The sequence below is a fragment of the Saimiri boliviensis genome, chromosome 20 (genome assembly GCF_048565385.1).
Source record: "Saimiri boliviensis isolate mSaiBol1 chromosome 20, mSaiBol1.pri, whole genome shotgun sequence".
NCBI lineage: Eukaryota > Metazoa > Chordata > Mammalia > Primates > Cebidae > Saimiri > Saimiri boliviensis.
In genome coordinates this window covers 28,282,663-28,305,667 of record NC_133468.1, presented here as the reverse complement: position 1 = coordinate 28,305,667, position 23,005 = coordinate 28,282,663, and the positions used below count along the sequence as shown (strand labels likewise).

At 42.4% G+C, this 23,005-nt stretch overlaps 1 protein-coding gene across 7 annotated transcripts; it reads right to left on the bottom strand.

The window, feature by feature from the left end:
* Positions 1–373: 373 nt before the first annotated feature.
* Positions 374–21,272, bottom strand: ZNF12 (zinc finger protein 12). Of its 7 annotated transcripts, XM_010344816.3 has the most exons (6): positions 20,748–21,272; positions 19,483–19,547; positions 12,856–12,982; positions 12,509–12,604; positions 7,935–8,036; positions 374–7,820 (listed from the first exon to the last, which is right to left on the bottom strand). In XM_010344816.3, the coding sequence occupies exons 2-6, from the start codon at positions 19,495–19,497 to the stop codon at positions 6,181–6,183; spliced, it is 1,980 nt and encodes a 659-aa protein (XP_010343118.1). In that variant the 5' UTR covers positions 19,498–19,547; positions 20,748–21,272; the 3' UTR covers positions 374–6,180. The 7 variants fall into 7 exon arrangements, with proteins under 7 accessions (XP_010343118.1, XP_010343116.1, XP_010343117.1 ...); XM_003934250.4 differs by having other exon boundaries at positions 375–8,036; XM_010344813.3 differs by having other exon boundaries at positions 375–8,036; positions 20,954–21,272.
* Between the last annotated feature and the right edge of the window lie 1,733 nt (positions 21,273–23,005).

The following is a 23,005-nucleotide window of genomic DNA, read 5'->3' as shown; positions in this document are numbered from 1 at the left end:
TAAAATGTCTTTTTAAAAAATTGATCTAATTATTCATTGCCTTTTTTTCTTGACAATGGACTCATGTATGGAGGTAATCTTTTATTTTTGCAATGAATTGCTAGTTGTCCTTATACCATTTAAGAATTCCATCTCTTTGTCCCTGTTTTTTTTTTTTTTTTTTAAGACGGAGTTTCGCTCTTGTTACCCAGGCTGGAGTGCAATGGTGCGATCTCGGCTCACTGCAACCTCCGCCTCCTGGGTTCAGGCAATTCTCCTGTCTCAGCCTCCTGAGTAGCTGGGATTACAGGCACGCGCCACCATGCCCAGCTAATTTTTTGTATTTTTAGTAGAGACGGGGTTTCACCTTGTTGACCAGGATGGTCTCGATCTCTTGACCTCGTGATCCGCCCGCCTCGGCCTCCCATAAGTGCTGGGATTACAGGCTTAAGCCACCGCGCCCAGCATCCCTGGTTTGAAATACTGTTTTTATAATGGGGTAGGTCATTGCTAGTAGTGTCTTTGCTTTTTGTGTGCTCAGCACTCTTTCTCACATCTTTCTAGAAAGAGCTGAAAACCCAGAGAGCTGGCACTTCTCTGGGTGCCTAGTCATTCCACCATCCTTTTGGCCCAACTTGATTTTACTAGGGAAGGACATTCAATGTAAGAGAGGTTAATGACAATTGTTGTTGGGAGTTTGTAATGGGAGGTCATTGTAGAGCAATTTTTTGTTTGGTTTCAGCCAGCAGTTGTCAGCAGCTTGGTTCTATTGGGTTTTATCTAACTTACAGTTTTAGTCCTGCTTAGGCATAGCCTGTGAGTCTCATTATGCTTTGCTTAACAACAGGGATATATTCTGAGAAATGCTTTGTTGTGTGAAGGTCACGCAGCATGCTTATACAAACCTTCATGGTCAAACCTACCATCTGTGTTGTATGGTATGGCTTATTGCTCCCAGGCCACAAACCTGAACAGCATGTGACTGTGCTGAATATGGTAGGCAACTGTGTCTATCTAAACACAGAAAAGGTACAGTAAAATGTGGTATTGTAATTTTATGAGACCACTGTTGTATATCTGGCCCATCACTGATCAGAATGTTATGTGATGTGTGACCATACTCCAATTCTGAGTTTTGTTCTATTTTATTGAACTATTAATACTTCATAATTATGCTAAAGAAGATAATGTTCCACTTGTTTTTGCTTTATAATCTTTTCCATACATTGAAGAACAATCCTGTTTCTTAAACTTTCTTGGCTTTTCCTACAATTCATTTTCAGAGATGACCTTTCAAATGGACTCACCAGGCTCTTCTTTCCAAAGCCTATAAGGATTGTGATTAAATTTGCATTTAAATATAACCTCTGCCCACTGAGGGGGACACTCAATCCAGCTGGCTTGAACAATCTCTTGATGACCAGAAACTGGGGGGCTCACTCCAGCTGCTCTCCCCGACCCAGGGACATCACCATTATGCAATGAGCATTCCTGGAGCCCCAGGCCTGCCTCATCTTTCTTCCAATTATCTCCTTTCTAGTTTTCTTTGGGGAGGGTGGCACCTAATTTGAATGCCTTAGAGGTTGATTTTTTACCTACCTGCTTTACCCAGGGACTTTCAGCTTCCAGGTGGGGTAGGAGGACTTTTTTGTTGAAGTTGGTGGCATTTGCTGGATGCCTTCTCCATTGTTTGAGTGGCATTTCCTAACAAATGCAAACAACAGCTCACACAATACAACTTCAGGTTTTTTGTTTTTTTTTTTCTTTTGAGACGGAGTCTCACTCTGTTGCCCAGGCTGGAGTGCAGTGGCGTGATCTTGGCTCACTGTAACCTCTGCCTCCTGGGTTCAAGAGATTCTTCTGGCCTCAGCCTCCCAAGTAGCTGGGATTATAGGCGCCCACCACCACACCCGGCTAATTTTTTGTATTTTTAGTAGAGATGGGGTTTTACCATGTTAGCCAGAATGGTCTCAATCTCCTGATCTTGTGAACCACCTGCCTTGGCCTCCAAAAGTGCTGGTATTACAGGCATGAGCCACTGTACCTGGCTTTAGTTTTCAATCACACTAAGTCCAAAATCAGCACTCTTCCTCAGAGAGTGGCTGCCAGGGACTTCAGATTTTCTATCAGTGGCTTCTCAGTTCTCCCTCATAAGGTTTCCAAAGTCAGTCTGCTCATTAACAGAAAGGGAAAGAAGATGGAGAAGGCACACTGGCTTTTTGGCCACCTCACCTGTGGCAAGTGACGCAACAATTCCACCCAACCCCACTGGTGAGAATGTGTCTGGAGGGCCCCATTTGTGCAAGTGGCTGGCAGGTATCCTATCTGCCTGGACAGCGGTCCCTATCATCTTCCCCCTGCTCTGGTCCTGACAGGCATCTAGGCAACTCTGTCACGTCCTAAGTCTTTGCTTTCCCACCTTACCTGTCCTTTTGTCCAGCTGTCTACTCATGTCCTGAGGGCCAAAACCTAGTTACCTGGCCACAGCTAGCTAAAAGGAAGTGGAGAAATGAATTCTCCAATTAGAGCCCTCACAACATAGTGAGACTCTTTCTCTACCAAAAAAAAAAAGAAAGAAAAAAGCTGGGCATGGTGGCACACACCTGAAGTCCAGCTGCCTGGAAGGCTGATATGGGAGGATTACTTGAGCCCAGGAATTCGAGGCTGTAGTGAACTATGATCGCACCACTGTGCTCCAGCCTGGGAAACAGAGTAAGTCTGCCTCTAAAAAAATAAAAATAAAAAGGAAATCTCATTAGGTGCCCAGCTGAGACTTGAGGAAGGGGGAATCCTACAAGAAGTCTATGGTGAAACCCCATCTCTATTGAAAATACAAAAATTAGCCATGCATGGTGGCATGTGCCTGTAATTCTAGCTACTCAGGAGGCTGGGGCAGGAGACTTGCTGGAACCCAGTAGGTGGAGGCTGCAGTGAGCTGAGATTGTGCCACTGCACTCCAGCCTGGGCAACAGAGAGAGACTCCATCTCAAAAAAAAAAAAAAAATTATTAACATTTTGAAATCTATCTGGATACCCATATTCCACTGAGTTAGGCCCTTTCATGTAGATGGTATTGGGTACTGTCTCTGAGTACCAATTCCTCATGTGTCTGACTACTTTCCTGAATTAATTTTTACTGGGATACTGCAAATCTTGGCTGAGAATACGTGTCAGGGAAAAGGTCTAATTCTGTTTTTTCCTCTTGGGTGGGTTTAAGTGGAGGAGTACGTTACAGAAAAAAATCTCCTACCGCCACTGCCTGGAATGAGACCCCTCTCTTGACTGATCCCTTCCCTCAGGATACCAGTTGACATGATCACCCTAAGTACTGCCTCCTTAAGAATGTCTCTAGTCACAGCAACGAATGGCTTACGAAGTGAGGAGAGGCTCTTGGAGAGGTTATAGGAACCTAAGTGCTCCCATAGCACCAAGCTGCTCTATGTCATGTATAGTGAAAAAGATTACAATTTAACTACTCTTTAACAGTTGTTCTGTCTGCCATTATCTTTCCCACAAAAGAGCCCCATTCACATCCTTAGTTCTCTGGACCCACACACTGCTCTTAGTTCTATGGCACCTCCCAGCTTGTGCTATTACAAGCCAGCAGCCCTTGTTAGTGCATCAATTTGGCAGGAAACATAGACTTTAAATTCAATGAAGGGAAAAACAATGTATAGGAAGAAAAAAAGCAACATAATTTTAAGAATGTACTTCCTGGTGGGCTTCATTTTAAGGGAGGCCAAAAATCCTTAATTTATTAAAACATTGGCATCTTTTAAACTGTAAACATGTTACTATGAACACTAACTACATTACAGAAGAGGCAGTTGAGGACCACTTATATACATACCAGACCCTTTGATGTGCAGGCAATCCATAGCAGAAGAAGAAAATGCCAAGCCATTTAAAGTTTTCAAACATTTTACTGAAAACTCACATTGTATAATTAAGCTATAATGACACACCAGTGTGGGAAACCTCTGTAGATATGATTTCCACAAATATGCTACGAATATAGAGTTCCTGCACAAAACGATACAACTTACTAGACGTAATTCCTGTTATGTACCAGCTCATAATCATCTTGAAGAATGTGGAAGAAAAAGTGCTAAGTAACAAAAATAGGAGCCATGTGTGATTTTAATAAATGAAAAACATGGCATTTCAGCTCAATGGTAAAGCAGAAAATAGATGATTAGCTATCGGGCTAATCATGTGAGAGAAAACAAAATTAGATCCTTACCTCATACTATACGTTGTCAACTAATACTGTAACAGTGATCTATGAATTACATAAATCACCTCAAACAAATTTTTTTCCATATATTAGAAAAAAGGAGATATGCCTAACACTGTGTCATGTTCCAAAGATGAATTTTGCAGGTCAACAATATGACAGTTCAAGGAAGCATACATTTAATTGTTTCAAGTTGATTTCTAATGCTCAAACTATTGACATCAAAATTTACAGAAAATAAATCTCTATTATCAACAGCTCAAAATAAATGACTTACCTAAAGTCCACTTCTGAACTGTGTAACTCCTACAAAGTTTTAAGTCTGTACCAATTAGAATGTCTTCAGTTACTAGTAACAGAACATCCTAAATCAACTGGCTTAAAAATAAGTTTAGTCTCTCACAAAAGAAACAGTCCAAAGGTGGAGTGGCTACAAGGCTAGTTAGTTTAGTGGCCCAAAGACATCATCCAGGCCTCAAGGTCTTTCAATCTTTCTGCTTAGGTCATGATTAAACTATAATCCATTGCTGAAAGATGGTTACCAGGCACCACATCCAGACAAAGTACTGTTCACTGAAAGATTCCACTTCACTTTGCTTGAATTCTTGGGCCTTTGAGATAACCTTTTCCAGAAATAGTCTTTCAGGTATATCATTTGTTATATGTCTAGAATTGGGCTCTGTGACCAGTCACCCAACTGCTGGCGATGAGAAAGGGAATGTCATTGGTTAAAACTAATCAGGATTTATCTCACTTCCTTTGAGGAGAAATGGATACCCAAACTCAGCCAGCAGAGAGTAAAAAGGGAGTGACTAAGAAAGTCACTCGTCAATGTCTGCCACAAACCCTTATTAAAATGTGTTCTTAATTCATTCAGTAACAGGAAGGAGCAGAGCACAAGGTTTAAAAGCACTATTACATCAAATGAAAACAGTTAATTCCTATGTTACACAGCATTGTGCTCCACACCCTTATGTAAGTGTCCAAATAAAAAATAGTAGATGAAAAATTATAGATACAAATGGGAATATTTTAACTATATCTTAAAACTGTATAGAGTGCAATGAGTTTCTCATTCCTGGAGAACTGTGGCATTAACAATTTAAAATTACCTAAGCAAAGTTTTCTATCTATTTTATACATAGATACCTATCTCTCTGGCTGACTGGGATACAGTTGAAAACAGTATAAAAGCATTGGTCCTTTAGGGCTGATATTGTTCAGTAAGAATGATCAAATGCATTAAATCCTAGGAAGAGTGCAAGAAAAAGTATACTTTACATCTATCAAATGATATTAACATGTAGTGCTGTTTAGAATGGATACTCTTAACATATGAATTACAAATAAGGGTACGATGTTTTTTCAAACATGATTCAAAGTCAACATACAATTCCTGTAATGTGAGATAATGTAATTTAATAAAAAACAACCCCCTACCCCAAACATAAGTCCTATGTTCTTTGGGAACTGCTTACTTGAGTTTAAGGTTACTGACTTAACTAGCTATCCTGATAACTTTACACCTTCTATTTACACAAGGAGTATGTTTATTCACAGCAGGTATCTTCTGTTTCTTTTTTCTTTCAAGTTTGCTATTGTATGAGAAACACATCTTTTAGTATTAACAGTTTCCAAAGGATATGTTTTCCATATTCCTTATATTGATAGATTTCCCCTTGACTATGAATTCCCTGATATGCAAAACAGTTCTAATCCATGGCAAAATGTGTATACATTCTGAATATTTATAAATTTTTACTTGTCTATAGTCTGGTATTGTTATACCATGTGGTCTCATAATCATGATTTCCATTCTGTGAGTCTTCAGATTATGAGTCTTAACACACAGGGGCATGTCCACACTAACCTGTATAAGCTCGCTGATGTACAAGGTGTTTGACTTCAGGCAGGAGTTTTTCGTAATATTGAAAGGATTCTCTGATATAATATGAGGTCTGACTTCAGAGAAGCCTTCCCACATCTATTACATTCATATTCCCTCTCCTATGAATTCTCTGATGGCTGTTGAATGCTGATTTGTGATAGAATTTTTTTCCACATTCAGTACACTCATAGGGTTTCTCTCCTGAATGAGTTCTATAGTGTACAGTGAGGTATGACATCCGAGAGAAGGCTTTTCCACATTCATTACATTCAAAGGGTTTCTCTCCTGAATGAATTCGATGATGTATAGTGAGATAGGACATCTGAGAGAAGCATTTCCCACATTCATAACATTCGTAGGCTTTCTCTCCTGTGTGTGTTCTCTGATGTCTATTAAGGGCTGAATTCTGGCAGAAGGTTTTCCCACATTCACTGCATTCATAGGGCTTCTCTCCTGAATGAATTCTATGATGTATAGTGAGGTATGACATCTGAGAGAAGAATTTTCCACATATATAACATTCATAGGGCTTCTCTCCTTTATGTATTCTCCGATGTCTACAAAGGGCTGAGTTCTGGTAGAAAGTTTTCCCACATTCACTACATTCATAGGGTTTTACCCCTGAATGAGTTCTGTGATGTATAGTGAGGTATGATAACTGGGAGAATAACTTTCCACATTCATTACATTCATAAGGTTTCTCTCCTGTGTGCACTCTCTGATGTCTCATGAGGGCTGAATTCAGGTAGAAGGTTTTCCCACATTCATTACATTCATAGGGTTTCTCTCCCGAATGAGTTCTATAATGTACAGTAAGATATGATAACCGAGAGAAGAATTTTCCACATTCGTTACATTCATAGGGTTTCTCTCCTGTGTGGGTCCGCAGGTGGGTTGTGAGAGTAGACTTGCGGCAGAAGCATTTCCCACATTCACTACACTTGTAGAGTTTCACACCTGTGTGAATTTTTTGATGGTCATTAAGTGCTGACTTTTGGGAGAAGGTTTTCCCACAGTCATGACAAATATAAGGTCTCTCTCCTGAATGTGTTCTCTGATGTTGTGTGAGGTGTGTCTTCTGGCAAAAGGATTTTCCACAATAATTACATTCGTAGGGCTTCTCTCCTGAGTGAGTTCTCTGATGTTGAATGAGGTGTAACTTCTGGTAAAAGTTTTTCCCACATTCATTACATTCATAGGGCTTCTCCCCTGTGTGTGTTCTCTGATGCACAGTAAGGGTTCCCTTCTGGCAGAAGGATTTCCCACACTGATTACATTCATAAGGTTTCTCTCCTGTGTGAGTCCTCTGATGTATAATAAATTTTGACTTTTTACAGAAGGATTTCCCACATTGACTGCATTCATAGGGCTTCATTTCCATATGAGATGTCTGATGTACAGTGAGGTCTGACATCTGGAGAAAGGCTATTTCAGATCCATTCCACTTATAGGGCTTTTCTTCCATGTGATTAACAAAAACGGTGTCCTTTTGGAAGGCTTTCTGGCATTCAATATATTCGAAAGGTTTCTCCAAAATACGAATTTTCTGATAAAGACTTTCTTCATTTAGAGTATAAGGTTCCCCATTTTGATTAAATTCATAAGCTTTATCTCCTGGATGAGTTTTCTCAAGCTTAATATGGAGGAGTGATTTCCCACATCCACTACATTCATCTGGTTTCATTCTTGCATAGCTTCCATCACTACTAATATATTCTGAAACAGATGTTAAACACTTTTCACATGAATCACATAGGCTATTTTTATAAGATATTTTTCTTGAAGGAACAGGGTTCGTTTCTACATCAAAAGTTTTACCAGGAACATTACCTCTCTCTTCAGTCAGGGTCTTAATGAACACGGTTTGCCTTGAAGGTTTATTTTTGTCTTCCTGGACTCTCTCTCTTAGGTCATCAGTTTGCCAGACTTCATCTAAAGAGAGACAAAATTAACCAACTTTTGTACATCTTCCTATATATATGATATGGAATGAGACTTATAAAACTTGTACACAAGCATCTCATTGTGAGTAGATGCTAGCTTCATGACCAGATGAAAATAATTCCAAGTGTACTTGTCTCCTTTATTCTTTTGGTTTAAAATTACACACACACAGACACACACACACACACACACACACACACACACACGCGCACGCATGCACGCCTATCTTCTCTAGGAATGGAGAAAGGGGGAAATAAACTGACAAAAACACACTTTTGATCTACTACTTTATATTTTGTTCAAAACTGGGTATAGAAGATAAAATGTAACAGAACAATGATTGGTAGGCAAAGAATACAGGATGAATGGCTGACAGGGTAGATACTAATAGAGCGATGAGGAGTGCTGTTGGACAAGGAGGGTCATAAGATGTTTTCAAATAGGGATTCATTTGGAGGAGGTATAGCTGTACTTTAAACCATATTACTTCATACCAAGTTGAGAGAGATTACAGTTTAAGGTATTAGCACTGTATACTAAGATCTTTGTGGTAGCATTTTCACTAGACTACATCCTTCCAAACTACTTTGACTTCTTTCTTCATTCCACATAGTAGAATAAACTTACACCTAAGTCTCCTCATGTTTAAAGGAAGAGCCCTATAACCAGGCATTCACCCTGTTATTCTGTTTCACTTGGATGAAGAATCCCAGGAATATTTATATGTATATATATCTCCAAAAGGAAATATAAAATAGTCCACAGAGCTATAGGCTTATCTTGTGAGGCTAGCAAGAGCTCAACTGGAAACTTTAGATGAAGACATATTGCAAATCATATTAGGACTCATAGCAATCCAGGCATGACAGAATATAGTTCTTAATTACATCAAGTCAGAGGAAACTGAGAAAAAATTTTAGATTTTTTAGTATTCTAATGATGCTATGATTTAATGCTAAACTCATTCTGACCATGAAATTCTACTTTTTCCTATTTAAACAATATATTTAATGGCATGAACTCTGGTGAGGTGACCTAGGGCAAGCTACTTAGCAATTCTCTGTAGTCAGTATCCTCCACATGTCAAATGGAGATACTGGCACCTACCTCATAAGGTGGTTGTAGGATTGCAGCGGTTAATAAAGTGCTCAGAGCAGCATCTGGCACAAAACACATGCTTAATAAGCTTAGCAATTATTTTTCCCATCTTTCAATCACCTGACAATTTCCTTAAGCCAGTCCTACCCTGACATACTACCATCACTTAATTCTCAGTGTGAGTGCTTTCCCAATCCTGAGTAGCATTTAGTGTACAAACCTTAAGAATCAGATCCCTGGCCAGGCACAGTGTCTCACACCTGTAATCCCAGGACTTTGGGAGGCTGAGGTGGATGGATCAGTTGAGGTCAGGAGTTCAAGACCAGCCTGGCCAAGATGGTGAAACCCTGTCTCTACTAAAAATACAAAATTTAGTTGGGTGTGGTGGTGAGCGCCTGTAATCCCAGCTACTAGGGAGGCTGAGGCAGGAGAATTGCTTGAACCCAGGAGGCACAGGTTGCAGGGAGCCGGGATTGTGCCACCGTACTCTACCCTGGGCAACAGAGTAAGACTCTGTTTTAAAAAAAAAGATCCCTTGCTGTACTCCTAAAATAGCAACTTTTATTTTTACTTGTCTTAGGAATGTCTGGGTGAACCTGACGACAATACTTGCTATCACGCACATTAAGTGAAATGATATCAACCATATCCTCCATGACCTATGCTTTCCCTGAACCCACTGCCAAAATATCAACAGATCAAATGAGAAAAAAAACCTGATAACCAATACTTTTCACCACCTGGGCTCACAATATGATTCCAAGGTAGGATGACAGTCATCTACCAAAATATTCTGTTGCAGGAAAAGCAAGCTATTTGTGGTACAAGGAGGGTCCTAAGGTATATGCAAGCAGAGAGCTGTTTGGAGGAAGTGGGTCTGCGCTTTACACCTTCTCATGTCACATCGAGTTGGGAGACACAGGTCAGGATCCAAGGCATCCTTACCTTATGCTGAGATCACTATGGCCTCAAAAATGCCCAGCACATTTCACTTACAGTCTCCATCCTTATTGTTTCACTCAGTTTGCTTGACTTCCTGCCTTCATCTTCTCAAAACCTACCTTTGTAGGGGATTTCCAGGCTTAAAAAAAAAATTTCTCAAGTCCTTTCTCACCTCAGTTAATTCTATTTCCCCTTGAAATTGAGAATACTGTCTATAGAATCATTTTAGTGCAAAGCGACTCAGCCTTGCATTGGAACATCAGCACTCTATGTAAAATACTGAGTTTTAATTACTCCATGCAGCCCTGTTCTCTTTTCTTAACCACAATCTTTCTCCTAGGAAGTATAATCCTATTTCCTATTTTCTTTGAACCTCAGAGAAGCTGTTCTTAATCTGAATCATACAGATGTTTTTCTGCTACTTGCAAAATAAATGGGGATGTGACCCAGGCATGCATATTTTTTCTTTCTTTCTTTCTTTCTTTTTTGTAGAGACAGGGTTTCACTGTTACTCAGGCTGGTCTCAAGCGATCCTCCTGCCTCAGCCTCCCAGTGCTGGGATTACAGGTGTGAGCCACCACATTTGGCCCAGGTATGCATAATTAGAAATAACTCCCTATAAATTTTTTCCGAATGGATGGACAAGAAAGTTCTTTCACCTACCTAGCTTCTCAGATGAGCAAAGAAATAAATGTCTACGCTATGTTACTTACTACCTCAGGGGATAACATGTCCTTTTCTTTATAGGATTATGATCCAAGAGCAAAACAGCTCAAGCAAAATATATACACTATCAAATAACAAATTACTTAATCAGACACTTCTTTATCGTATCACTGATAGGTGGAACTGAAATTGAGGGAAGGGAGATACAGGAGTCATGATAAGAGTTAGGGAGGAAAAACTTCAGGGAAGGGTTGAAGATTTGAGCTTAGACTTAAAGAATGTGTTATCTGGGGGAGGGAAAACACACCCTAAAGAAATTTAAAGCTATAGGGACAATAGTCTCATGAAGAGAAGACATTAGAAGTGTGGACCAAATGGAATGTAGTGAGAGTTTTGGGGAACAACAGAACACTACTTTTCTAGGCAATACAGGGCTAATATTGTTGAGATCCTTAAGGGACAAGGAATTAAAGTTCCCTTTAGGAAGTAAAATGTAACTAGCTATAGGCTTATAAGGCTATCGATGAGATCAACTGGAAACTTTAGATGAAGATACATTGCAAATCCAATTAGTACTCATAGCAATCAAGTCAAAGGAAACTGAGGATATATAGAGGACCAGAACCACTGAAGACATTTCATACTGGACAGAATCCAGTCACTCAGAGAGATCAGTGATATCTGATGAGAATTTCAGTGTTTTCACAGGGACCACTATAGAAAAAGAAGAGATTAGTATAGTTTAGAAAGTAAAGGGAGGTGGAAAGGTGATTAGTAATTATAATTTAGAATAGGTCATGATCAATTTCCAGGCCTGATGAGAACAAGAGCAGCCCTGTACTGCTATCACAGAAAATACCAGACTAGAGCCCAGATTGTGTAGTGGTGGTAGAGACATCATCCTGGGTGTGAACAACATAAAATAAAAAAATAAAAAAACCCCACTGTAAGTATCCTTTGAGAAACTCATAACATGAGGAAATCACAGTAGGTAGAAAGAGACTCTTTAAAGACATTTCTGGAGGTGGTGGAAGCATAAACCAGACTTCCTTTATGTATATAATACTTATTAAGCACCTGCCATGACAGGGTATCATTCAAGGCATTGGAAACAGAACAGAGAATAAGAAACAAGATGAAAATGAGCACTTGGTTAAAGGAGGAGACCCAGTTACTGCAGTCACCAAATTTCAGAAGGGCTGGGTCTCAGGAAGGAGCAGCACTGTCAAATCAAGCACAGGTGCACATGACAAGTGGCAGAATCCACTGGCTTAGGCACAAGATGGGGACTTTGGAGTCTAACCTCAAAGAAAGAGAAGTACAAAGTAGAACAGGCTCCAGAAACAAGTCTGAAGCACTGCATGGTAAAGATTAAAACAAAACAAAAACAAAAAAGCAGAAGTTACTAAGATACAAGAGTGACATAAGTTATTTTTAAATAAGAGACTAATGACAGCTAAAAAATAATCCATGATAATGGTTTCTGAAAATGCTAGCAGAACAAGCAAAGACCCAAAGTTTAAGAGAACAATGGAAGTGACTGGAATTGGATTCTGGGGAGTGGCATGTACAGAAAGGCTTCATAAACATAAGTTCTTATGGGGAAAGAAGAAGGCTTTGGGAGTGAGAGTCAGGTTCATAAAGCATATAAGCAACTATCTCTAGTCACTTCTAAAGGGTTGGGACCATTAAAAAAAATCCCTGGGAAAAACACTCCCAAGTTACCGATCTCCTCACTGCCTCCACTAACACACCTGGATAGCTCTGAAGTAGGAATTCTCCTTCTACTATCCATGGCTCTTCTCCTTGCTCCAACTTGGTGATAACATCCGGTTTGATAATGTGATACCCTGTTAATGAGAAATGAAAGAGAACTTGAACCCAGCTGCTTGGCTTCAGGGTCTTCTCCATCATATGGGGAAAATGCCATTTATGCTTTATCAAAATCAGAACCTTTCAGTGGGGAGATCAAGACCAAGATGCCCTGCCTGGTGCCCAAGACAGATTACTCACATTTGTCCCATCAAATTTTAAGTTATAGTCATTAAATTTTTAAGAAATCCCATATATTTTAGCAACTGAGAAAGCAAGCTATCCTCACCCACAGAAACTAGATTGCTGTAGTTCTCCAGCATCACATCCCTGTAAGTTATCTTCTGCTCAGGGTCCAGCTGCTGCCACTCCTCCTGGGTGAAGTCCACAGCCACATCCTTGAATGACACTGGCCCCTGAAATGGCACCACGATTGGGATTGGGTGATGTGAAAGAGGCACATGGGGACAAGATCTTACCATACTCACTGGCTAAATTAACCATGAACATTGTATACCTTTATTTTAGGTTACAGACTGTTGAAGGAAAACAGACATATCAGAAATATGCTATTCTGGGGTTCATTTAGTATACATCAAAAGAAAACACTGGGATTGCATGGTGAGCCAAGAACAATCCTGGCTGTTGGGGACTCTAACACCAGCAGGCATGAATCTTACCCCTGAGGAGCATAGGCCTGGGGACACGCACAGAGTGCCAGGATGCACTCTGCTCCTTTGCACATTCTTCAATTTGCTTCTAGAACATTAATAATGTTGGTTCTCTTCTTACCTCCCTGGTCATGCCTTCTCAGTCCCTTTGCTGGCTCCGCCTCTACTCCAAGTCATCCTGATTGTGGCACACCTAGGGCTGTCTTTATCTTTTTCTCTTTGCTGTCTGTACTTGCTGCTTTGATGGTGAGGCACCTGGCTTCCTGGCTAATTTAATTACAATCTATAAACCAACATTTTCCAAACTTACATCATCAGCACAGGCCTTTCTCCTAAATTCCAGACACATATGTCCCAGATGGCAAACTCAACATCCCTGAAATTCAGTTTCTGTTCCTGTTCAAACCTGCTCTTCCTATAGCTACCACTGGAACCAACCTACAATATTTGCCACAATGAACAAAATAAGAAACAGGCTGGGCAACACACATTCTAGCTTTGTATTTTACTGTCAAGTGACCAAGCCTACAGCAGGTCAGAATGCAGCCTGCCACATGAATCATCAGTAATAGCTTTGTTCGGATGTCCATAATTCCCAGCTGGGAACTCCGTATTTCCTTTCTTCCCATGGTACACGTTCTAGGAGAAAGGAACATTCCTGAGGAAGAGCAGATAGCTGACCTGGTAGTTGTCAAAACCACATCTATAAATGTATATCTTTTGAATAAACTGTCCCATTCACAAGTACTCACACTAGCCATTATAACCGTTTCCTTTAATATTATCCCCTCTAAAATAAAGAGAATAATGCTACCTATACATAAGACCAGTACTGAACGGACGAACCCACGGAAAGCACTTAGTTTTTTGGATAAAACACATACTTATTAATGATATCTACTGTTATTGTTGACTTTCTACTATGCATCTGACCACTTTCCAAATTAGGCCAGAAAATTAACCACAAAACACAGAAGTTTTTAAACAACTGAAGGTTATATGGTTGTTATTTCTGTAATTGCCAAGGAAGAATTGTAAAACAGTATCTGTGTGTTAGGAACAAAGAGGCTAAGATGATTTCAAGCAAATAAGGTAGTAGGAATGGTGTAGAAGGTGTGGAAGGAAAGGCTGTCATGTTCAGAGCTATGTAAGATGATGACAAACTCCTAATGTTGACTGAACATCTTAGGTTTTATATGTGGAATGATCCATGAGTGTGAGATGGGTTCTGCTGAATCCCTAAGATGCTGTGCCATTCTCTCCCAGCTCCAGATAAAGGGCTATCCACAGACAGGCCTCGCTGGCCTGGGAAGGCTGAGGGTATCAGGGCTGAGGGTGTCCAGCTGCTGATGGGACACACAGTGGGGGAAGAAGTGGGTCCTGGCCCAGCGAGATGAAACCAGGTGTAGAACTGCCCCAGCAGGTGATGAGAACCTCTTGGAGAGTAATAGCTGAGCTTCCAGAAACTGTCTACATTTCATTCAGACTCCCCTGCCATGTCAGGGGAGTCCGGAAGTTCACATATCACATCGCTTTGCCTGGCTGAGCAATAACAACTTGTTTATTTCTTAGGAAAGTTAGTCTGGTTTCCTTTATTCAAGTGGTAGGTCCCTGCTTAGTGTGTCCACCTGATACCTGTCAGGATAGTCACTGTGCAGTGGGTCAAAACGGGCAAAGGACTTTCAAGTAGGATTCACAAGAGGAAAAATGTGAAGAAAGTCATCAGCTTGGCTGGGCGTGGTGGCTTATACCTGTAATCCCAGCACTTTGGGAGGCTGAGGTGGGTGGATCACAAGGTCAAGTGATTGAGACCATCCTGGCCAACATGGTGAAACCCCATCTCCACTAAAAATACAAAAATTAGCTGGGCATGGTGGTGCATGCCTGTAGTCCTGGCTACTTGGGAGGCTGAGGCAGGAGAATTGCTTGAACCTGGGAGGCGGAGGTTGCAGTGAGCAGAGATTGTGCCATTGCACTCCAGCCTGGGCGACAGAGCAAGACTCTATCTCAAACAAAAAAACAAAGAAAAACCTTATCAGCTCAGGAAAAGTCACAAAAGGAATGCAAACAAATGAAAGTAACGAGACCACACATATCTATGACTACAAACTTGTGAACACATAAAATATCTATTTTAAACCAGAATCCCTCTTATAATAAAAATATGCCAGAGATACAATCTTGACCAAAAAAAAAAACACACAGAAAACTTAAGACATACCATTTCAGTCTCACTTCCATCATATAGATTGTATATAATGTATTTGTCTTTGAGTCTTTCCATTAAGAGATTCTAAGTGATCTTTCTGAGAAAGAATATTTAATTCTTTTTAGAATTCCATTAGCTAGGAGAGTCCTCCTCTGTCTGGCATTTCAGCTAGAAACCCTTGAGTGCCCTTGACTCAATCCCCTCAAACCCCTACTGGGTTTCATGTTTTTCACATTGTCAGTCTCTATTATCTCTTTTCAACAGATGACACATTTTCCCCAACTAGAAGGCTTGAAATTCTCTGCAGGACAAAACCAAAACTCAAACGAAATCAAAACTGAACCTGGGTCCATCTTGGTATTTATCTGCATTCCCATCCCTCAGTCCCTTAACAGAAAGTCCCAATTCTAAGGAAGCAAAAATCTTACCAGCCCTCCAGGAGTCTTACTCAGGTCCTTAATACTGGTCTCCTGAGTGCCTTTACAAGCTTGTGCCACTAACCCGAATTATTCCATGGCTGGCAAATGCCACTTTTCCCTTCCTTGAATGACTAAATCACAATACTTTGATGATTCATTCATTCATTTGTTCATTCATTTGAGACATGATCTTGATATTGCCTAGGCTAGGTTGCAGTGGCACAATCATAACTCACTGCAGCCTCAAGTTCCTAAGCTCAAGTGATCCTCCTGCCTCAGCCTCCCAAAGTGTTGGGATTACAGGTGTGAGCCACCATGCCCAGATGAGGATGCATTTAAAATCAGACTTCTGCTTCATGATCACTTCAGAGTTTCCCATGTATTGAGCAGAATGACTTCCATGATCTCCCACAATTATATCCATGAATTACCTCCTCCAAGAACAGAAGCACCTTGAGAGAAAGAAGTGCCTCCTAAAATCATATCCCAAACCCCAAGACAAATGATGTTAGTGTCCAAGAAAAAAAGACAAAATGCTAGCTGAGGAGAAGGTTGCAGAGCAAGCAAGGAGGGAGATTCCTCTGGGACTCCTTAGGCCTCAGAACAGCAGACATCTGCATGGTAGACTGGCTGCTGCTCTAATTGCCTGCAGCTGAGAAACACCTGTATAATGACAGAAGCTCCCAAAAGAGTAGTACCTTACGTTTACATCATAAGAAATGAGATGGGATTTCAGACAGAAGGAAAGGATGGTCCTCGCAGGTGGCTGAGCATGTGTGTGGATGGTCAGGATGGAACTGCTCTCTCCCTAAACCTCACTCTTGGCTGATGAGTTATTTCCCTGAGAAAAGAGAAGCAAATAGGAATGCCTTGTCTACCCTCTTCTCTAACCACCTCCTGGGCCGTTCGCATCTCTGTCCCCTCTGGCTGACTCAAGGCCCCACAGCCATTCTTCTCATCCTATGGGCAAGATCTACTTTTCATTCTCAACAAAATCAACTCCACTATTATTTTTTCCATGAAAACAAAACAAAACAAAACAAAAAATCGTTTCTTAACCCCAACTCCTTCTTCTGCTACAATCCAATTTCTCTTTTCCCTTTAGGGCAAAATATCTCAAAAATTCCGAGTAGATCAGATCCAAGTCTATTACTCTCTCCTAAACCTCTCCAATCAGGACTTCCCTTACAGATCCAGCCACAGGGCCTCAGGGAGTCACGTGACCTCCCCTGAGCTAAATCCCAGCGCTATTTCTCAGTCTTCCTTGGGCTAGACTCTTAACAGCATTTGACACAGTTGATTGACCCGTCCCTGAAGCCTCTCATTCTCTTGGCTTCAGAAACTGCACACTTTTGATTCTCCCTCTAGCCTGACCAGCGGCGCCTTCCCAGTTCCTCCTTCACTACCAGACTGTACACAGGAGAGCAACAGATTCATCTCACAAACCACACACACACACACCCCTGCCTTCCTCATGCTGCCACTGACTGCATACTAACACAGCCCAAATTTTAAACATCTGAAACCTAATTCTGGCCTTTTCTCAAGCCAGCTTTACCCACAGTCTTCCCCATCCCAGCTTAAGGCAACCTCATTTTCCTAATAGCCACTCTGGGAGCCACTCAAATGCTTTTCCCGTGGGGGAAGCATGATATGATGAATACTTTCGGAGAAACACTCAACATGGGAAATGAAATATGCCTGGGCTCGTGAAAGAAAGTAGTAGCATAGAAAGGAAATCTACAACAGTAGAGAGACAAAAACAGAAGCTATTTTAACAACAGCAGGGAGGGAATAGAGGACAAGATAAAAACCATCTAGAATGTGACATTAACAAACTCAAACAATCACATGAGGTCCAAATAGGGACAAGTTTAGAAAGAATCCCATCTTTCTCCGTAGGGCTACAGGCTGAGCAATGGAACAGTGAACCAATAAGAACAAGAGAAGGCATAGATGGGGGGTTGCAAATAATTATTTTGAACCTACTGCATCTATGAACTTGAAGGTTCCTTTGGACACACTCCAAAGAAATGCTGGGCAGTTCCATGTGAGAGAACCAACACAGAGCTGGTGGTTAGAAGCACAGGACGGTGAGATCAGATATGTACAGAGTCGTGGGCCAAGAGTGAACACTAACACATGAAGAAAGCCAAAGAAATCATCAATTTCGGGAAGCAGGCAAGAAGAGAAATGTCAGTGAAAATGACAGAGGAAACTGCAGAGTGGGCTAAGGCAAAGAATGGCAAATGTTCACTAGGAGCATGTGCTAGATTATTGGCAGCATTAATCAGGAGACTGGTAGGGACAGGACCAAGACCACAGGCTATGGAATAAAATGGGCATCTTTGTCAGAGATTTACTACTGTCCTGTCCACTGTGCAACCCAGATAAACTAAGAGAAAGAAATATTTACAGAGATGACTGGGTACAGTGGCTCACACTTGTAATCCCAGCACTTTGGGAGGCCAAGGCAGGCAAATCACTTGACACTTAAGGCCAGAAGTTCAAGACCAGCCTCACCCAAGTGGTTCTGAAACCCCGTATCTACCAAGAAATACACAAATGAGCCAGGTGTGGTGGCAGCTACTAAAAACTACAAAAATGAGCCAGATGTGATGGCAGGTGCCTGTAATCCCAGTTACTTGGGAGGCGGAGGCAGGAGAATTGCTTGAACCTGGGAGGTGGAAGTTGCAGTGAGCTGATAGTTCCACTGCACTCCCGAGCGAGACTCCATCTTTAAAAAAAGAAAGAAATATTTAGGGAGACTAATTTAAGGGTGGGAAGGCTAGTCCTATAATGGATGGAGCAGTAAAAAGAATCTACCTTTGAGACAACAATGTTTTAGTTACTAGATATATTATGGCTGGGCGTGGTGACACATGCCTGTATTCCCAGCACTCTGGGAGGCCGAGGCTGGGTGGATCACCTGAGCTCAGGAATGCAAGACCAGCCTGGCCAACATGGTGAAACCCTGTTTCTACTAAAAAATACAAAAAACAGCTGGGCGAGGTGGTTAGGTACCTGTAATCCCAGCTACTCGGGAGGCTGAGACAGGAGAATTGCTTGAACCCAGGAGGTGGAGGTTGCAGTGAGTCGAGATCATGCCACTGCACTCCATCCTGGGCATCAACAGCGAAACTCCATCTCAAAAAAAGAAAAAGAAAAAGAAAAATATTATTTGCATTGAGTCTTCCTTGGGCCATATGTTCTCTGCTTACACAGAAACAAGTAAGACAAGAATTGCAATGGTTCAAGGGTTGTTATTTAGGAAGGCTGTTCATAATTATCTCAAAGGAATCTTTAAAATTCATGCAAAAACAAAAGTAATTCTGCTTACGGTCAGTGTAAGTCAAGGAATGGACGGTATTTACCATTTTTTGTGATAAATGTGGAAAACATGAGACACACTTGTATTTTGGCTTTAAGAACTCTTTAAGTATCATGCTATCTGTGCATATGAATATGATAAAAAGGCTTGGTGCTGATGGCTACTGTTTTATCTGACCAAATCTTTTATCTAGTTCTACTTCTCCATTTTAAAATTCAAATTTATTCTCCTCCTAAGGTGTATTGTAAATCAGAGTAGAGAATAATACACGAACAAAAGCACTCACCAGGGATTTATTCATTTTCTGCTGCTCTTGGAAAAATCTGGAGGACTGTGAAAGCGGAGGCAGGTCTGGGGAAGGAAAACCCAAGCAATGAAGTTATGAATGGTCTGGCCTGCCAAGGCAATCATCTCCCACCTAAAACCTACACAGAAAGTTCCATGAAGGATCTCCTATGGGAGACTGTCCCTTTAAGCCTTCAGAAGGGATTGGAAAATGATCAGGAAGGGGACCCATCTGCACATTTGTAACTCACACATGGCTACCTTGTGAATGAGTGGGTGATTCTCATGGTGAATGAATAGCGGATCCTACTGAAATAATCTGTCATCATTAACAGAAAGATTTAAAAAGGAATTCTAGTGACCAGCATGGCCAACATGGTAAAATCCTGTCTCTAGTAAAAATGCAAAAATTAGCCCGTCATGGGGGTGGGCGTCTGGAATCCCAGCTACTTGGGAGGCTGAGGCAGGAGAATCGCTTGAACCCAGGAGGCGGAGGTTGCGGTGAACTGGGATGGCTCCACTCCACTGTACTCCAACTTGGGTGATACACCGAGACTACGTCTCAAAAAAAAAAAAAAAAAGAATTGCGTAATACTCATATATTTTCATTTCTTACTCTTTTAAATAAACATCAGAAAATCCACAGGATGCCCTAAACAGAGATGCAGTCAGCATGATTGATTTTTTATTTACACAAACTTCAGTGCCGTTACTCAAAGGATCTATTATTGAAGAACTTACTCTCACTTCACTAGGATACGGGGAGCAGAATACTGGCCTGGGAGATAAAACTCCTGAGTTGTACTATGAGCACCTATACCCACAAAACCTCGGACAACACACTCACTTGCTAAAGCCCAGTCTCTTCCCCTGACAAATGAGCCAGCAAGAAATAATCCCTGCAGACTATTCCTGCACTGCAATGTATGATTCCACAAGAGCAGACCTAAGGGGGAATCAGCAGACACTTAAATTCGAGAAGAGGTGCTGACAGATGTTTAGACAGGGTCGAAATCTGGAGCACAGAGAGGAGGAGGAAGTGCTGCTGGGGTGAGCAGGGAGTGAAGACAACGTCCGCAGCTGAGGCTGGTGACACCCCCCCACGCCCCCGTAAGCCTCGTCCTCGTCGGACCCTGCCCTCAAACCTAAACACACGTCTCTCCTGCAAGCGATCGAGACGCTCCCCTGCCCCTATTCTAAGGTCCCCGACACACAGTGACTTCACTCACGCCATGCTCGCTCCGGGCCCACAAACCCACGACCTACCCTCCTGAGGCTCCGCAGCCTCTACCCTGCGGCTCCCGAGAGACTGGGGCGGGACTGCTGTCGCGGGCGCGCTTCTGCTCGCGAGGTCCCCTTCAGTCCACCCCACCAAGGCCGAAATGCTCCTGGGGGGCCCGGGCCCGGCCTACGGGACAAATCCAGGCGGGCGATCCCTCCAGGAGCCCAGATCCGTCTCCCTGGGTGCTCACCGTCCTGCGGAGCTAGGGCTGGGCCGCTGAGGACGCACAAGGGCCGGTCCCGGGTCCAGTCGCCTTCGCCTCCGCCGGCCGGCCCCTTGGGCCCAGCACCGCCGGCTCAGGGGCTGGCGCTCGGGGATCCCCAATCGAGCCTCCGCCTGGCCCGCGCGAACCCTGGCCCGCAAAGCCCCGCGCGCGCTCGAGTGCCGGCCCGGCCCTTCAGCTTCCAGCCCCGCAGGCTCCGCGATTCTCGCCCATCGGAGGCTAAAGCCTGGGGACGAGGGCGAGCGGGTACCTGGGGACGCACCGGAAGCGAGGGCAGTGAGGTGGCGGCGCGCATGCGCGAACATGCCCACAGAATGGGGTGCAAACGCACAGCAGTGCACCGGAAGTTCTTCTGGGGCCCACCGCCGGTCCCCGGACAAGTACTAGTACTCTATTTCCCATGAGCCTAGCCGCCCCCCCAAGTTTAGAAACTGTCTTAAATGTCTCTACCTCATCTAGCGGTTAAGAGGCTCGATGCTACTTGGCAGCCCCGAACCCGTGATTCAGATTTCTCCTCAGTTTACTGGAACGTCTTCTCGGGGACGCCTTGACTGTCTTTAGGGAACGTCTAGAAAGTCTCTCCTTCACGTAGCGTCTCCTAGACTGTGCCCAGGCCAGGCCTGCCTTACCCGAATCAATGTCCATGTGCAACCAAGACAAATGGAACAAGAGGGTGCATTATGCTCGCTTATGATCACAATGACACATTTAACCAAAACATTAGCAAATAGGGATGGGTGAAATAATAGCGGATTAGCCTGAGACAGGCCACCATTCCTCGCCCAAACAAGGAAAAAAGTATTCCAGCTTTTCCAAACCACTTCTAGTTTGTGATAGCTAGAAAAACCAGAGAATATGTACAGAAGTGAAAAAAGAAAAAAATTACCCAGAACCCAGCAGGCAGAAAAAGAAACCTGCATTTCAATGGAAAACGAAGCACATTTGGAAGACCATGTTATTTGAGTTCAACCCTGTTCATTATCTTTGAGGTATTTTACACCTCTTTGCAATTTGTAGGTGATTAATGCAAGTTATGTTCTGTTTGGTGTAAGTTGGTTGACTTCTCCCAATCTCTACCAGAGAAAATCCAGTTTTGACTGCATTTTTCCATTTACATGATCATTTCAATATTCCTGGTTTGCAAATATGTCTGTTTCTTAGATTCTGTCTCTTTTTTTACTTTTGAGACAGGGTCTTGCCCTGTTACACATAATGGAGTTCAGTGGCGAGATCCTGGCTTACAAGATCAAGGAATTCTGCCTCAGTTTCCCAAGTACCTGGGATTACAGGTGCACGCCACCATGCCCAACTAATTTTTGTATTTTTAGTAGAGATGGAGTTTCACCATGTTGGCCAGGCTGGTCTGGAACGCCTCACCTCAAGTCATCCATCTGCTTCAGCCTCCCAAAGGCTAGAATTACAAGCGTGAGCCACCATGTCCAGCGCTCAGATTCTCTTTTGATCTAGTTATGATATCTGCTGGTTTCTTCTTGAATTAAATAGCCTTTAGCACGTGCTCATTTTTCTGTTTGCATAAGAGTCATGATTATACCTTCATGTTTTAAGGCTTTCCAGGTCTTCACAGAAGTCCCCAGTGGAATCTCATGACTGACCCAGGAAAACCTCAAGACTGGAGTGCCTCATGAACATTGAAGCCCAGATGAATCTTTCCTTGGCTCCCAGGAATGAGTCCAAAGTGCCAGTAGAAATGTGCTGGCTTCTTGTTTGTCAGTAATTTCCCCTTCTACCAATTTTGTGTTTGACTTTGGTTTGGGTTTGTTTACATTGCTGGCATCACTAATTGGGAATTTGTTTTTGTTGTTGTTTTGAGACAAAGTCTCACTCTGCCACCCAGGCTGGAGTGCAGGGGGGCGATTTCGGCTCACTGCAACCTCTGCCTCCCAGGTTCAAGTGATATTCTTGCCTCAGCCTCCCAAGTAGCTGGGACTACAGGCACACACCACCAGGCCTGGTTAATTTTTGTATTTTTAGTAGAGACAGGGATTTGCCATCTTGGCC